Source organism: Archocentrus centrarchus, chromosome 5, assembly GCF_007364275.1.
Source record: "Archocentrus centrarchus isolate MPI-CPG fArcCen1 chromosome 5, fArcCen1, whole genome shotgun sequence".
Lineage (NCBI taxonomy): Eukaryota > Metazoa > Chordata > Actinopteri > Cichliformes > Cichlidae > Archocentrus > Archocentrus centrarchus.
The window spans coordinates 22891748-22909700 of record NC_044350.1 but is presented as its reverse complement, the minus strand read 5'-3'; the positions used below and the strand labels follow the sequence as shown (position 1 = coordinate 22909700).

At 38.8% G+C, this 17953-nt stretch overlaps 1 protein-coding gene across 1 annotated transcript; it reads left to right on the top strand.

Moving 5' to 3' along the window:
* Positions 1–7294: 7294 nt before the first annotated feature.
* On the top strand, positions 7295–12949 carry LOC115780660 (telomeric repeat-binding factor 2-interacting protein 1-like). Its single transcript, XM_030729970.1, is given in 12 exon segments — positions 7295–7379; positions 8604–8853; positions 9105–9181; positions 9184–9246; positions 9448–9680; positions 9904–9978; positions 10066–10378; positions 10381–10547; positions 10550–10688; positions 10798–10898; positions 12069–12512; positions 12728–12949. Coding segments are annotated over 11 exon segments (2064 nt in total). The 5' UTR covers positions 7295–7379; positions 8604–8623.
* The last annotated feature ends 5004 nt before the right edge of the window (positions 12950–17953 follow it).

Genomic DNA, 17953 nt, shown 5'->3' with positions numbered 1-17953 from the left:
ACACGTGCTGAGAGAAAAGGCTGGAGGACGTGAGAAAATAGCTGAATAAAGGGGACGTTTGGCCCCTAAAAATAAGCCTTTGAATTGGCAGATGATTGGGGGTTTTCTGGCTCAGGGCCGGATGGTCCTCTTGGATGGTTGATCATGATGGTAATTAAATCTGTTCTTTATGTCGAGTCAGCATATCCTCACTTTGTTGCTGTCCGGTCTCTGCTGACCAAATGCTGCCAAGATTCCCGGGCTGATCTGCCAAATAATTTTCAGAAAGTATATTTCTGCCCTTGTCTATCCACACAGAGCCAAGTCCAAAGATAGAGTTTGTGATTTATACAGGGAAGTTTTGTTTTTGTTTGAGCTCCTTAAGAAACAGCAGCTTCATTTTTCTTTATTCTCTTTTGTTTTAGTATCAGAGAGGAATTTTACTCCCACCAGTGTGTGATACCTGATGTGTGTGTATCCAGTGCACAAGCCCTGTTTCTGAAGCGATACACCTGTCACTGTAAGATGAATATGGCTCTCAAGACACTGTTGTATTTAGCCTCTTGTTTACACAGAAAACACCCAGGAATTTATGTTAAGGCCCCTTGTCTTCATTTGAGACAAGCTTTGCAGTCGTTCAGTTGAAGAAATAATGTGGATCAGACACAGCCATAAAAAGACAGTTCCTATTCCTATTGTAAAACAATTACAGCTGTTATAAAAAATGCAATAAAACACAGGTTGATACAGTTCCTTGCATCTGCATATTTTTTGCTTGTTTAATACTTACAACTCAGCAGTTTTTAGAAAAGTGAAAAAAATGGATTCTGATGTTATCTTTCAATCATGTGACATGATGTCAAGCAAGTTCAACAAGAACACAAGGAAGCTTTGTGTTTTATTATTAGAGCATCCATTAAATTTCATTGATCTAAATATTTCTTCTGACTATGTTTGATTGAAATTTAAATAATTAGAAAGCTAGAAAGACAGAGCAGACATGTATTCATAACAAAAATTGATGCAATAATGCCTTAATAAATCAGTGTTTAGTGTGATGTTTGCTCTCGTCAGTTGCCGTAAGGTTCAGAATGTTTTATGGGCTGTTGTGTGTTTTGTTCAGGTTGGCGTCCTCTTAAAAGTGCTTTAATCTTATTTTGTGTGCGTTTGCGACGTTCACCATCACATCTGTCTGGACAGGCCGAGGAGATGAAAATCAAACAGTCATATTTGATGTCTCTCAAATTACTAAAGTGGTTCCATGTTACGTCACACTCATGTGATAACGGCATGATGGAAAGTGACAACTAAAAACAACAATCTGCTTCAACAATGCAGAAATGAGCTCGTGATTCGAAACGTAACCATATTCTGCGCCCCCATTTTTCAGACATGGTGTGACTTCGATCTTAATTGCCAGAGCTTTCGTCACGTAATGTATCCGACATTATCTTTGCCAGGTAGATTTTTTCCAAGTGATTCACTCGGCGTTCAGCACCGTTTACTGACACCGCTGCAAAACGTTTGCACTGTGACCTGGTTTGAGCTGTGCTTTCATGTGACTCCGATGAGGATGCTGAAAATGAACATACCTGTCGGTCTTGATTTAGCCTCCTTCTTCAAGTTAAAGGGCTTGTAATATATCTCAACATTTTTTTCAATTTGCCATGTGCAGGCACGCCAGACACATGTTTACAAAAATTTCAACATATAAAACATTTTCTAATCTTAGTGTAAAGATATTTACAATATTTAAGATTTGAGGTATTTTAGGTTAGAGTGGTGGTTCAGTCCTTTTCAGGCATGCAAGCCCTGAAAAGCAGAAAAAAAGTTCAGACTTCCCTACAACCTTTATCATTATATTTTACATGATTTTATCAATAACAATAACATCAGCTATATTTTTTTTTCTTTTGGACTAAAAAAAGAATCTTCATTTAGTTTATTTTCATTCCATATTTTTCCTCCTGGTAATCCCACCCCACCCCCCACCACACAGTTTGAGAACCACTGGCTTAAGGACAGGAAATGGGGAACAAAATCCTCCCACTTACTCTGTTTTTTAGAACTGCTGAGATATAACATGCTAAGACGGCTCCTCAGGTTCCAGTGTTGACTGTCTCCTGGATTTCACTTTATATTTTGCAAACAGATGTTATTGTGCTAATTTCCTCTCTCTGCAAGAAAATAATTAACATTATTTTGCAAACTTTAAAGTTCTTATGGCGCACATGGGAAAATAAATCTGAAATGAATGAGTGCTACATATAGGTTGTACCTATCTGAATATCAGTGTCATTACAGGGTTATTGTTGCCCAAAAATTTACAGTAGTGATATTGTGATAACACAGTCAATTTTGAAAGAAAAATAATAATAATGTCAATAATGGTATCAGTCTAATCTTTCACTTTGTTTATTGTATGTTTTGTCTCTCTCTAGACCCCCTCCCCCTTCCCCCCAGGCAAACATCGTGTGGTTTTCTTGTAAATTCAGTTCTTACTGGTAACTGCCTTGTCGCTTGTCGCTTGTGCGCAGTTTGATGCTTTCCTGTCTTTTGTGTCAGAGTTTTAAACCCTTCTTCTCGCAGTATCTTTTTACTGATCCTTAGTACTGTGTGCTTTCCAAGGTTAAAATCAGAGAAGAACGGATCAAATTTCTTCAGAAAGGGCCAGTCACAGATATGATTATCATAAGTTATCCTTCCGGAGTTGACAGCGTATCTTCTCCAAACCAAGGATTCCAGGTGGAAGATTAGATGTGTTGTCAGAAGGGACAGAGCTTAAGATTTATTTGTAGGTTTCTGTGGTTATGTGGTTATTGTCATCAGTAGTTTCTCAACATGGCTTTAATAAAACTAAGCTTTTCCAGGAGTTCAGAGCAGCCAAGAGTCCTTTTAGCCTGTATTCAAGCTGGGGCTTTTTTATTTATTTTTTCATGCAAGCAGCATATCTACAAGAAGGATCTCAACCTGCCACTGTACTGAAATCTCAGCCTGTCTTCTCGAGAAGCTTCATTTGGAGAGACTCACGCAGTTCTAGAAGTTGAAGTAGCGTAAATACTGGTTAATAAAAGGTGCATCACACTGATGAAGGTTTGTTCTGTCCACAAAAGCTGTTTCCAAATGGTAAATCCCTAAACAAGTCTGCTTGACTGCAGCAAGTTAAGAAGATCAGGCTGGAAATAAGGGAATGTGATTGAGAGCCCTGGTGTTCTGTACAGTGGTGTGATATCTCCCTCTGTTGACTGACAACTACTATAGCAGGGCAATTTTCCTCATCAAGTGCTAAACCACACCAGACTGTCACGCTGTGGTGATCTGGCCACACGTCCGCTCTGCAGCTGCTGACTCTGAAGAATTTCTCTGATGTTAACACAACAGATCAGCCCTTTAGTGTGAAAATGACTCAGTAATGAGTTGATTATTTCAGGGCACCAGTTCAGGTCAGAGAAGGATCATCTATCAACTGAAAAGGGTGAACACATTCGCAGCTATCTAATGATTACAGATTTCTACAAACATACGTTAAATTTGGGGGAGTTTCAGCTCCTCAGAGGCTGTTGTATTGTTTCAGCTGTTAGAGCTGAAGAGGAGGAGGAACAGTAGTGGCCAGTAATAATAATGTAGTTGTCAGGACTGCGAGGGAGGCAAGGTCAGTGAGGTGCTGCAGTAAACAGGCAAGCCCAATTCCTTCCCATGGCTCCCCAGCTTAAAAAAAGAGAGAAAAATAAGTGGAATTAAAGTTGAATGCTTTATTTCACAAAGTTTAACATAATAATGAGTCTGCTGAAATATTTCAAGGACATGCTGATTAGGTTTTGGCCTTTCTTACTGATTTGGTAGAGCATAGGACACATACCACAGTCACATAACATTAATATGAACATTAATATAAACTAATACAAAGAAAGGGAGTAACATCATAATTCACAGAACTCTTATATAAACACATACTTCATTTTTAGTAGATGCCCCAAACCATTTCTATGTCAAGTCATTCAATTTGAGACGTTTGTTATATTGATGCTGTTTTATAAATTAACAAAAATAATAAAATTGCAATAAATCCTACAACCGGCAACTCACAAAACCTTGATTGTGTCTTTATATGAGGCACAGGAGTGAGAAGTTCATCAAGTTACATAACTTCTGAAAACTGAAGGATATGGGAAATGTTTGTGGTTTAAGTTTCAGTGAACTTTTCCGGATTACACAGCAAAAAATGCACGTGCCTGTCATCAAGCATGACACAACTGTAGCTTTAATGGAAACCAAACATTGCATGCGTTTCCACAAGACTGCCAGCAAATTTCACTTATTTCTAAGAGAAAGGAATTGAGATCTTTTTTTTTTGCACATGAGGTTTAACATCGCTGCTTTGTGCTTCATAATGAGGTGATGAAATCAGTGCAACTGCCTCAAGGGGACAATTGACTATCTCCCACTCAGCTGACAGGTTTTACGTGTTTTATTACAGTGATGACGTTTCTCTGTTGTAAACACATGATCACCATTAGTTTGGCGCTCTTGGTCTTAACCCTGCTTTTATTTAACATTTTTCAGATGATTCTGGGTATTTACTGTTGCTCATAGCAGAGGTTATGATTATTATTTTTTTCTTGTGCCACATTGAGGATATTAATCAGGCTTAAAATGGTAAAACATCAGCTTTGCTTTAACTTTACAGTCATGTCAAGCCTCTTTGGTTTTCCTGAGTGCATTTAATAAGCATTTAAAAGTTATCTTTTTTTAGTGTATGTGTATGTGAGAAAAACTAAATGTACCTTTACCGCCTCCATAGGGATTCAACGGTTTCAGTATAGCAGCCAGGTGTTGCTAATCAAATGCATTCAATTAATTGTTCATCGGCATTCAGTTGTGGTGTTAACACAATGCCACAATGGTCCAAGGAGTGGATGCACCACCAAATTTACGACAAGGTCTGACTGTGCAATGCTCAGAGCAATAGCAAAAATCCCTAGAGCTATAGCTCAGACTCTATAGGCATCAGTTAGCAATGTAAAATGTTAAAGTTCATGACAGTACAATTAGAAAATGAACGCGCGTGGCTTGATTGAAAGGGCTGCCAGAAGAAAGCCTCTTCTCTCCTAAAAAGAACATGGCAGGTTTGATAACTTGCATCTGAACAAAGCACAAGACTTCTGGAACAATGTCCTTTGGACAGATGAGATGAAAGTGGAGATATTTGGCCATAATGCACACCGCCACATTTGGTGAAAACCAAACACAGCATATCAGCACAAACACCTCATATCAACTGTCAAGCACAGTGGTGGAGGGTGATGATTTGGGCTTGTTTTGCAGCTACAGGACCAGGGAACCTGAGTCACTGAGTTGACCATGAACTCTCTGTATATCAAAGTATTGTAGAGTCAGATGTGAGGCCGTCTGTCCAACAGCTAAAACTTGGCTCAAACTGAGTCATGAAACAGGACAATGATCCCAAGCACAGCAGCAAATCTATAAGAGAGTATCTGAAAAAGAATCACGGTGTTGCACTGGCCCGGTTGAAGTCCAGATGTCAACCTGATTAAAATACTGTGCAAACCTCAATGAACTGAAGCACTGCTGAGTGGGCCAAACTGTTCAATAATGATATGAGAGACTGATAAAGTGAAACATCAGATTATTAATTATTGCTGTTAAAGGGGCACCTACAAGCTGCTGAATCACGGGGTGTACTTCGTTTTTCACAGGACTGCACAGAGGCCTATGAAAAATAATCTCTAAACCTCAGCACATTTACTGAAGTAATGCAGTTAAATATATATTTACTGTATGCTTTTGTGCAGAACTGAAATTGTCATTAATACTTTACAATACTTTCTCCAATAGATTTCAGAGTGACTTCATTTCAGTATTACCAACTCCTTTGCTGAACAAAATACACAATATATAACATGCTTAAAAATACAGTCCACCCCATAAAATATAGGCCTGATGAGTCTAAGGCACTACACTCAAGGAACTGGCCCAACCAATGATTATACTCAGGTCCCTCCATTTTTGTTTATTAATATTTCTTTTGGTAGGTTACGCCCACCTTGGCTGGCTCCCATCTGGTACTGATAGCATATTGGAGATTTTCTGGCTGTGGCCAATGTAAACTGAAGATGTCTAATTGATTATTAAGAACAACATAACTCACTACTGGTAAACAGCAGAGATACCTTCTTGTTAATATTTCACAACTCAACAACAACCATAGCTAGGCATAACTGGCAGGGTGGAGCATGAGACAGAAATCATATTCTTGTTAAAATAATACAGTCAAACACTGATATAATAACAATTCTGATTATAGCAAAAATTTAGATATAACATCATTCAACATAAATGTAATTGTACTGTTTTGTATTGATTGTAACAAGAGAAAAACTTTGGTCCCCAGAAAGTTGTTATCACAGTGTTCAACTGCATCAGGAGAGGTTACAACTTTCTAAAGCCTAGGTACTGCAGGATCTCCAGGATCAGGCCGGACTTCTTCTATCACATTGTTTTTTCCATAAGGGAAAAACATTCTACCACAGTCAACCCAAAACGAAGACAACCTCTCTTCCAGGACAGACATCCTGATACTGTCGTTACATACCTACATACACTACACATAGTTCCTGGATTTGAAGTATAAGTTTTTTCCCGTGGGAAGCTGACTGGACATTATAGGGTCTAAATGCACTGGGCAATACACTACGTTATAGGACAGGTGATAAAACATGCACCTACCACCCGTCCACTTATAGTTTATTGGACGTTTTCTGGGGTGAACTTCTAGTTCCGAAATACATTCATTGACTTTCATGTGTTCAGGGATGCCTCTTAGTGGTTCCCCTGTAAACATCACAAGTCTCTCCCCACCGTCACTCCCACAACTTTCACTTATTAATCAGCAACCAAATACCACGTTGATGTAATTTTTGATTAGTTAATGTGGTGCATTTTTCCACCAATAGGAAAGGGGATTTCTTTTTATTTGTTTGTTTGTTTGTTTACCTCAGAAACACTTTCTTCTAGGGAATATCCCATTTATACCCTTTCTTAACAAAACATAAACATGCACGTATACATAAACTCCCCATTTGCACAGATTTCAATAATGAAGATGTGGCCGATCTCCAGAAGGAGTGAGACAAAAAGACCATTCTATCTTATAATATAGATCAAATTTATATTTTTCACGACTTTTACTTGTAATGAGCTTTTTTTTTTTTTTTAACAGTACTTTTTCCTCTACTGTATATTATGGATGCAACCAGTATGGGGCGGTATTGCACCTCTAACTGTAAACAATTCACCGAGGAAGAAAAAGACCCGGAAGTAAGTTTTACTATGCTTTACTGGGGCGGGAAAGTTCTGCTAAGAAGGCATTAAACTGCAAGGTAAGTTATAATACAGTTTCTAAATTAAGCTGCCACTTTTAAGTGCTCTTTGTACAGTCTGCTGCATTTCGGGCTAAACCTCCCTCCTGCCGTTCACGTGAGAGCCTGAAAAACGTGGCTCAGCGGTGGCCTAAAGCTTATTCTGTCCATCATATTTTTACGCTTGAACTGGTTCTGTGCGGTTTTGCAGTTTCTAGTTGATTTTACAATATTCCCCCACAAATAAATCTGCCACAATGACTCGCCGTGAATTTCAGCGACTGTTTTATAATGTACAAAAGTAAACAGAAAAATATAGTTGTTTATTTTACACGCTATATTTCAGCAAACCTGTTCATTTACGTCGTTACGTAAATATTCATTATACAGGGAATAGTATACAAATATACAACTCATCGACAAACGCTAAATAATGTATTACGAATTCTTAAAATGAATGCTAACAGATCTGATTTTCTTTGATCTACTGTTGGAGATGTACCTTAAAATTTTGTTATTTAGATTGCACCTCACAGCAGTACCTGCCAAGGCCTATTCAGTATTTATTTAACCCTTTCATGCATGAATTATGAGAACCTCAGTCAAGAGTTTTCCTCAGTGTTTTATTCCTCTGTATGCATTAAATTATACCAGCTGGAAACCATGCGTTTTACTTTTTAACCAGAGAAATGTCTAACAAACCAATAACATAAAATGATATGATATTGACTGTCACTACTTGCTAGCATTGACTAATCCTGATCCATTTAAATAAATAAAATAAAAACAAATGCCTATGACTGGTCAATGGGTAGCAGTGAACGGGATGATAATATGAGGTCTTTTTGATATAATGGGGTGTGATATTAAATTATAGATTTGACAGGGAGCCAGTGAAGAACAGCTAATATGGAAGAAATATGGTCTCTCTTTCTCTTCCCTGTCAGAACTCTCACTGGAGCATTTTGGAACTGAAGACATTACAGGGAGCTTTTAGAGCAACCAGATAGTAATGGATTGCAGTAGATCATGCTTGAAGTAATAAATGTATGAAATTGTTTTTCAGGATCAGGATTAGAGATATTGCACAGATGGAAAAAAAAAACAGTCCTATGTATTTGTTAAATATTCAAATTAAATGACATAACCAGTCAAAAATGAGTCCGAGGTTCCTCTTAGTGTTACTGGAGTCATATCATCAATGTAGTACAGTTAATAGTACTGCCTGTAATTTAATTTCTTCAGCCAGGTGAGATATCCTGACCATGCCGTCCAAACGACAAGATGTGGCCCAGCCTGCCTTCTCTCCAGTTCTCTTCCTGACTGTGGAGGGTGAACCCATGTGTTTCTTCCTGCGACCGGGTCCCATCAAAAGCAAACTCCAGCCACTCATCACAGCTGGAGGAGGGATGTTGTGCAATGTCCAGCAACCAGGAGCAATACTGCTGATTGATCCTGAGGAAAGAAGCACCATTCCAGAATCCACCGCTCACTGGTAGGAACTGAAATTCATGTCGATATCAGCAGGTGTTTGCATTCAAGAAATATAATCTTGTCAGTCAGTCAGTCAGAAGAAGAAATTGCATGATCTTAGCCCTGCTACCACCACTTTATTTTGATGATGATAATTTTGTTTACCCCATTTATGATTTATATCTTATGGTTTAGTTGATACAAACGCACACACACACACGGCAGCACTGGAGCACACTTGTTTTATCACATAACTCTTGTTTACTTTTTTAGGTATGTGTCCACCCAGTATATTCATGACTGTATTGAGAAGGATGAACAACTGAATTTAGAGGACTACAAGCTAAATCCTAAGTCCAAAGACATTCTGCTAGACTCAATAGCAGCAAAAATGTCTCTCCTCAACTCACAGGAGGTATGACTAAACCCCAGACTTTACATTTGTAAGGATCGTGTCTTACACATGTAACTAGGACTTGGGTAAATATTTTGAAATATGCTTGAATCAAACTTTACGTTTGCATTTTTTTATTACTTAGATTGTTTAGTGTTAAATTAGAAATGTGAATAGTCTAATTTCATTATCTACATTTTGTCTGCACTCTTTTATAACTAGGCAGAAATGCCTACAGTCCGGAAGAAGATGCTGCCATTTTAAATTATGTCAGCAAACACAAGACTGAGACTGGGGGGAACCGGCTTTGGCAAGAGATGGAGAAACGGTGTGTGACCAGTCACAGCTGGCAGTCAATGAAATACCGCTACAAAGCACGACTGGCTAAGAAACAGACGGGGGCCACGAAGGTGGAAAAGACAGAAGGCAGTAAGACAGCAGAAGAAAAGACAGAGGTGATTAACTATCTGGACACTATTTCCAATGTGTTCTTTGTTTTGTTTTGTTTTTACATCGTTTTTTTTGGCTGTTGTGGGGCAAAGTGTTACCACTGGGTGGCGCCAGTGGATGAAAAAACTTACTAACTAAGCAAATTCAACTTTGGAATATTTTCAGGCTGCTAACAGTCACATCTTTAATAGACATTAATCCTGAAGCTTCTCATCTGTCTGCCTGTAGGTGGAAGGAAATCAAGAGACAGCGGTTCAAAAATCTTCATGTGAAGAAGATGTATTAGAAACAGACCTAACACAGGTGGGCCAGAACTCACTCCTTGTATACTGTATTACAGTGACTAACATATGATTTAGTTTAATTGAATACAACTGGGTGTATCCACAGGCAAATGCACAGTTAATACAAACAGGAAACGCACCAGAAAATGTAGATGCTCAGACATCCATCTCCCTCCAAGAACAAGCGCAGCATGTGAGCCAGAAAACAGATGAACAACCATCTGATGGCCAACAATCAGATACTGTAGAAGCCGAAGCAGCTCAGTCCTCTCAGACTGTGGCACCTTGTGCAAACCTACAGGCAGAGACCCAACTCCTTACAGCAGAGACCACAGAAGCAGAAAGAGGTGGGCCTCAAGTGACTGTCTCCCCACAAAAACAAAGTTTATCTGGGGAGTCCCCGCCCAAAACTTCCTCATCAAAAAGCTGAGAGAGAAGCAGAAGGTCTCCCCAATGCTGGAACAAAAGCCACGCCGAATGACTCGTAGGCAGCTTGAGCTTGAACCGTACGGCAAAAAACTCAGGTCATCATCAACCCAAACAGTTCGATCTACATCATCTCCTGAGCCTCTGAAGAAACAAAATCAGCTGTGAAGTCTGCTCTTCAAAAAGGTACAACCTTAGACCAGCCGCCCCCTAAGAAAGCCAGAGGAGAGACTGTGGCAGCAGAAGCAGAGAGCGATGAGGAGCAGAATACACCAGCAACCGTGTCTGAAACAGCACAAGCAGGTTTTTCATGAGTCAAAGAGCATGTCTTGTTGTTTTTTTACAGGACTTTCTGCTACAGAGATGTGTGTAAATGTTCTGTCATGTGGGATGATAGACTTGTGTTTTTCAGATGAAACCAAATCAGTGCCACAGAACGCAGAGGAGAAAAAAGAGAAGAGAAAGTTGGGGATTCTTGAACTGGCAACGAAGGAGTTTGAAGATGAAAGTGAGGTAGGACTCTGGTTTTGATACACTTGGTAAAATCACCACACACTCAACAGTTTCCAGTATCTTGACTCCTGGTTTCATCAGGGGTACTGGGGTATCCCATGGGGCCTTATGGAGCTGTGGCCCAAAAATGTAACATTTGCAGGCAATAAATGTTCTTTCTAGCATTGTTCATCATGCTTTAATAGGAGTAGTCACAGTAGACGCCTTAGTTACATTTAAAAAATTTAAGATTTTGATTGTTGTAAATACCTTTCTATGAATAGTCGAGGGCATCAGAGCACCACAAGTACCACTTTACAGCATTCACCATCTTGATTTAAAGCATGAAACCGCAGAGGAGAATTTCTTGATTCTTTGCTAGTTGCTGACCAACACGACCCTCTGATTCTTTTACAGACATGTCCATTTCTGTTTTGATTTAACTGCACTCCTAACGTCTGTCACAGTTTGGAGCCATCGTGAGAGTATGCCCTGTCATAAATTCTCAGACCACCAATCAGCATACATTGGCAGGACATTAGTATTTTTTCCATTTCACTTCATACATAATAATATATGTATAAAAAATGAAAACAAGGCGCCTGGGTGGCTTAGTGGTGAAGCCGGTGACGACATACATATGCCGCGTTGCAGTGCGGGCGGCGCGGGTTCGCGTCCCGGCCTGTCGCCAAATTGCCCGCGTGTCTTCCCCTGTATCTTTCCCCCATTTCCTGTCTCTCTCCACTGCTAACAAAAGCCGCTGTGGCCAAAAACGCAAAAAAAAAAAAAAAATGAAAACAAAAAGGTGCAGTCTAGAAGCCATTGTAAATAATTATGCTAGCTGTTTGACTTACTCCTATTTATTTATGACATTCTGACGAATTTCTGTAATTCAAGTGTTTTGTCATTGTTTGAAAAACTGCAAGATCTGTGTATGAATTTGTGGAAATTTAATTAATTTTTATAGTGATGCGTTCTGTTATTTTTTTTATGTGACCACAATGATAATAGAGAGGATGTCATGGTTGGTTGAATATAGGCTGTTTCGATGAATGTTTTTTTAATTTTTTTTTAAAAGCTTGTCTGAGAAAACATCCACATCTTCTTGTTCATGTTGAGATAGCACCTGCTGCCCAACTAAAGCCTTCATTAAAAGTCATTCTTTAATACGGTTATGTTTCTGTCTCATAGTCTGATGAGCTTGAAGCTCCAGATCTCCAAAACTCTGCACAAACAGCAGCTACATTGACCTCCTCCCACCCCCCACCTTCAGACACTACTCCTAATCCTGGTACCAGACAGTCCACCTCTAAACCTGGACCCACACAGACTCTTCTGAATCATGTGGAAGAGGCTCAGGCCACTAGTAACAACTGTATAGCAGAGACACACCGCCTGCCTGCAGCTGCTAAGCCTGTAGTGTCTGAGGCTGTTGGTGCAACCTCCAAGGCCCACCTGTTCATATTTGACAGTGAATCTCAGGAAGACGACTCTCAGTCTGTCATTGGTGACCGTTCAGTAGCTCCTTCAAACCCACAGCCGACAGTGAAGAAAGGTGCTGCACCTTCTCTGACTCAGGACCTGTTAGAGGAGGACAAGCAGCGAATCAGAGACCTCATGAACCAGACAGATCAGGTGAGTGTTACAGTGCAGTATGTCTACTTTTTTAAAAGCACACTGGTCTTTATTTTAATCCAGAATCTTACTTGTGTTATTTCTCCTGTGTTATATTCTTTCAGCTTTTATGCATCAGTGAATCAGCTGTTCAAACATAAAAGGAGTAATTGTAGAAATTACAGCTTTCTCTGTGTTCAGTCATTTCCAACCCTTGCTTTTTTTTTTTCCTCTAGGATTTAATTAGTGTGACCAAAACTTTATTGAAGACCAGCGGAGACTTCTCTGCTGCACTCGACCTGCTTTTGAATCCCTCCTCCATTTCTGGACCATTTTGGAATCGCTGTGATGACAGACTTTTGCTCTCGGCTGATCCTGGCGTCTTCCAACAGCTGCAGGAGAAATACGGTGAGGAGAGCGTGGCCAAAAGAATCGTGTTTCTCGAGGTGGAGGGATGAAAATGTACGATTCTACAGATGGCAAAAAGAAGCTGGATCTAAGACGACATTCTCTGCACTACTGTGCAAAAGTGAACTGGATCACTGATATTGAGATTGTTTGAATTCCCACTTCTGTTTTTCAGTTGTCACCCACAACAGTTAAACTTGTGTGAAGATAAAAACTTGCTTGTTTGTCCAATACTGCTTCTTCTTGACTAAATTTGAATTTTAATCAAATTATATTAAAGTTGTCTGAACTTTTATTTTTCTTTGGGGACACAAGCTTTTAATACATTTTAGATTGAAAAGATGTTGCATTTATTAAAAAGATCTTGTGTTTTTAACACAAAATGCATGTTTTTAATGTTACTTTTATGTTTGTTTCCATTAAACTGTATAATAAATATTTGAACACCACCCAGTAACCTATGAGTCCTTTTTTTTTTAAATGTATTTTTCTACTTTGTCAGCAGATGTTTCTCAGAATAAACGTGTAGTTTAACCTTGTAGAAAAAGATTGGTAATGAAAAAGCTAAAAAAAAAAAAAAAGGGAAAGCTTTACAACTGCTACTAATTTAAGTACATTTTACTGCAATGTAGTATTTGCATTTTTCATGCGATGTCGCTTTTTTCTAAGTACACATAAAAAATGAGTATCTGCTTTGTGCTTATCTGAAAATAATAGTCTAGTTTATAATTGCAGGCAGACAAGATAGACAAAACCTGATAGAAATTTGAATGAATACAATCAGTAACTAGTTTGAATAAAGTAATTTTATGATGACCTATTTTGCTCACTTTCATCTCCTTGTTTTTATTCTTTCGCTCCAAATGCAAGATTTGAACAGCCAGTTTGTGAGGCTTCTGTAATCACAGCCAGAGCTGTGTACCAGAGAGAACCATATATCATAAAGATGTGTCCGCAGACACGATGATCCAAGAATAGGAAAAACCGAGAGGTCAGAGCAGTCTGAAGCCTAAACCTCTATCTCGAAAAGATTATTTCCACATATTCTGACCTCATTATTTGAAACTTTAACATAAGCACTCACCAATGAAACAGTATACACTCACCAGCCACTCTGTTAGGTTCAACTGTTCAACTGATTAATAATGCTAATATCTAATCAGGCAGCGGCTCAGTGCATTCAGGCATGTAGTGTTGGAGATTTATTGTTACTTTCATCCAGCATATATATACGCTGCTCAAAAAAATAAAGGGAACACTTAAACAACACAATATAACTCCAAGTAAATCAAACCTCTGTGAAATCAAACTGTCCACTTAGGAAGCAACACTGATTGACAATCAATTTCACACGCTGTTCTGCAAATGGAATAGACAACAGGTGGAAATTATTGGCAATTAGCAAGACACACTTAATAAAGGAGTGGTTCTGCAGGTGGGGACAACAGACCACTTCTCAGTACCTATGCCTTCTGGCTGATGTTTTGAATGTTGGTGGTGCTTTCACACTCGTGGTAGCATGAGATGGACTCTACAACCCACACAAGTGGCTCAGGTAGTGCAGCTCATCCAGGATGGCACATCAATGTGAGCTGTGGCAAAAGGTTTGCTGTGACAAACGTGACAGAGTCTGGAGACGCTGTGGATAGCGATCTGCTGCCTGCAACATCCTTCAGCATGACCGGTTTGGCAGTGGGTCAGTAATGGTGTGGGGTGGCATTTCTTTGGAGGGCCACACAGCCCTCCATGTGCTCCCCAAAGGTAGCATGACTGCCATTAGGTATCAAGATGAGATCCTCAGACCCCTTGTGAGACCATATGCTGGTGCGGTTGGCCCTGGGTTCCTCCTAATGCGGGACAATGCTAGACCTCATGTGGCTGGAGTGTGTCAGCAGTTCCTGCAAGATGAAGGCATTGAAGCTATGGACTGGCCTGCCTGTTCCCCAGACCTGAATCCGATTGAGCACATCTGGGACATCATGTCTCGCTCCATCCACCAACGTCACGTTGCACCACAGACTGTCCAGGAGTTGGCGGATGCTTTAGTCCAGGTCTGGGAGGAGATCCCTCAGGAGACCATCCGCCACCTCATCAGGAGCATGCCCAGGCATTGTAGGGAAGTCATACAGGCACGTGGAGGCCACACACAATACTGAGCCTCATTTTGACTTGTTTTAAGGACATTACATTAAAGTTAGATCAGCCTGTAGTGTTTTTCCACTTTAATTTTGTGTGTGACTCCAAATCCAGGCCTCCATTGGTTAATAAATATGACTTCCATTGATGAATTTTGTGTGATTTTGTTGTCAGCACATTCAACTTTGTACAGAACAAAGTATTCAGTGAGAATATTTCATTCATTCAGATCTAGGATGTGTTATTTGAGTGTTCTCTTTATTTTTTTGAGCAGTGTACTTTCCCCCTCTGGTAGTAGTAGGTACGTACAGTACTTGCCACTATACATATATTCCATTCATTGCCTGTGTCATTCTGCCCTAACAGCCCCCTATACTCTCTATACTTGCTTTCCCCTCTTTGAATTCTCTCCCTGTATATTCTCTCTCTCTTTGTACTGTTTGTGCTTTCTTTCCCTCCTCTGAACTCTCTCCCCTTATATTGTCTATACTGTTTCTCTCTTCTTTGAACTTTCTCCCCTTATACTCTTTATCCTTATACTGTCTGCATTTTTTTCTCCCTCTTTGAACTCTTTCTCTTCCCTTATATTCTCTGTACTATCTCTCCCCTCTTGTACCCTTTACACTGCTTGTACTTTTACTCTCTCTCCTCAGCTGTCCTTATCAGTTTCATATACTGTCTATACCCTTTCCCCCCACCATTAGCAGTAATTATCCTTCACTTCCTATGGAAAAAGGGACTTTCCCTATTGTTAGCAGTGATTTATTCACATGTGGTTAAGTGTGGCTTCAGAACGGGTCTCAACTCTATCACTATTTACATTTATTATTATATGGGGATATATTTACTTGTATTACTCATCACTTATATTATTTGTAGTGTTAGTAGTTTTAACACTAACATATATATATATATACATATATATATATATATATATATATATATATATATATGTATGTATATATATACATATATATATATATATATATGTATATATATACATATATATATATATATGTATATATATACATATATATGTATATATATATATATATATATATATATGTATATATATACATATATATATATATATGTATATATATACATATATATATATATATATATATATATATATACATATATATGTATATATATACATATATATACATATATATATATATATATATATACATATATACATATACACACACACACACACTGGAGAAAGTAGTTTTTAAAAAGTCAAAATAGCCTTTATTTTTTATCCAATACACCATTTATTCCATTTACCCCATTGGTACATTCATAATTTTGAAACTGAATCAGACCTACACCCACATGAATACATTGTATCAATAGTTTAAGCAAAATAATAATAAAAATTCAAGAAATGAACAAATCCAAGAGATTAAATAAATCGAAATAAATCAGCCACTCAAAATGAAATCAACAGGATGCAACCTTTGAAGCTAATAAAATACCAGTATCCAGTACAGCTCAGCAGATTTTAGTATGGCTGCTCCTTTCCATCTCTCCGCCATGTCTTTGGGGTTAATAATGATGTTAACAGCAAACACAGGCATGCCAATGAAAATGTAAACCTGCATGTTGACAGGACAATTAACACAACCGTATAATCCTGCTGATAAAAACCGTTCATATAAAACTCCTTTATTAGTATGAAACATTCACATCCACCAGGACCTAATTTACATACATCTAGGTCACACACTGTGAGTCGGTCAGGTTTAAAACCTGTTTAGTACACCAAAACACAACGAGGTCTCCAATAAGCAACAGCACACCATGTATCCCTGGGTTTTTAACAGCTACATGTTTTTTTGCTCAAGCTACATTCAACAAAGAGAGTTGCTACAGGATTTTCAACTGATATAACTACAACCTGCTTCAAGTGATGGGAGTGAAGATAATGACTTGTGTGCAAGAACTGCTGATTATGAAAAGCAATACCATGGAAAACTCTGCAAAATGACACTGATCTGTGGTGCAAACACTGAGGCTGCGCAACTTTCCCGAGTTAGTGGGATTCAGAGCTTGATATATCTTTGTTACTGTACACGTTTGCTTTGGTTGGCTGGTTAGTGTGATGGTGAAACACAGCGTAGTTTGTTATTTTGGACTTGGCTGTTCCTGCATGTCACTGCCATACAGTCAATAAATAATGCTTGATGCTGTCGCTACAAAGTATACAGTCCCAGTAACACAATGGCTCTTTTATGCTATCAGGCTGGTTTTATATTGACTCAGCAATAAAAGTATGATGTTTTCTCTGTGAGTAAGGCTATGCCTCACGCCTGTCTGATATGCTCAATTAGTTTTAAGCATGGGTGTCCTGTTGACCAAAAACATCTGGAACAAGTTTAAAAACAGCAGAATATAACACAGTTGACACCTTTTGTGGTTAACCCAGAATGATTAAAAACTGTGAAAAATACATTTTATTTCATACAATTATGTGTTGGAACAGATACTTTGATTAAAAACATAGCATACTGTCTGCATTGCAGCTTTTTATTCAAAATATGTTATTTAAAAAAAAAAAAAGACATATAGCTCCTTTTACCCCCCACACGCATGCTAAAACAACAAAAGGCCAATATTTTAACATTCTGCTTTTGTAAAACTTCCACATAGAAGTAGCACTTGATCTTTGATCCAGCAAACCGTACATACACTATGATACAAAGAGGTGATAAAAAGATCACTTCTGTCCCCATGCCTCAATCAGTTTGTGCGCGTGAGACATCTCAATCTGTCGCAGAAAGACAATTATAAACACACAAACAAACAAAAAGGCCTCTGGGGTTTATGATCACATGCCTACAGCCCTCTATAAAAAGTCAGATGCTTCTAGCCCCAGTTCAGGAGAGCCTAAGCAGGATGTGCAACCTGTCTGG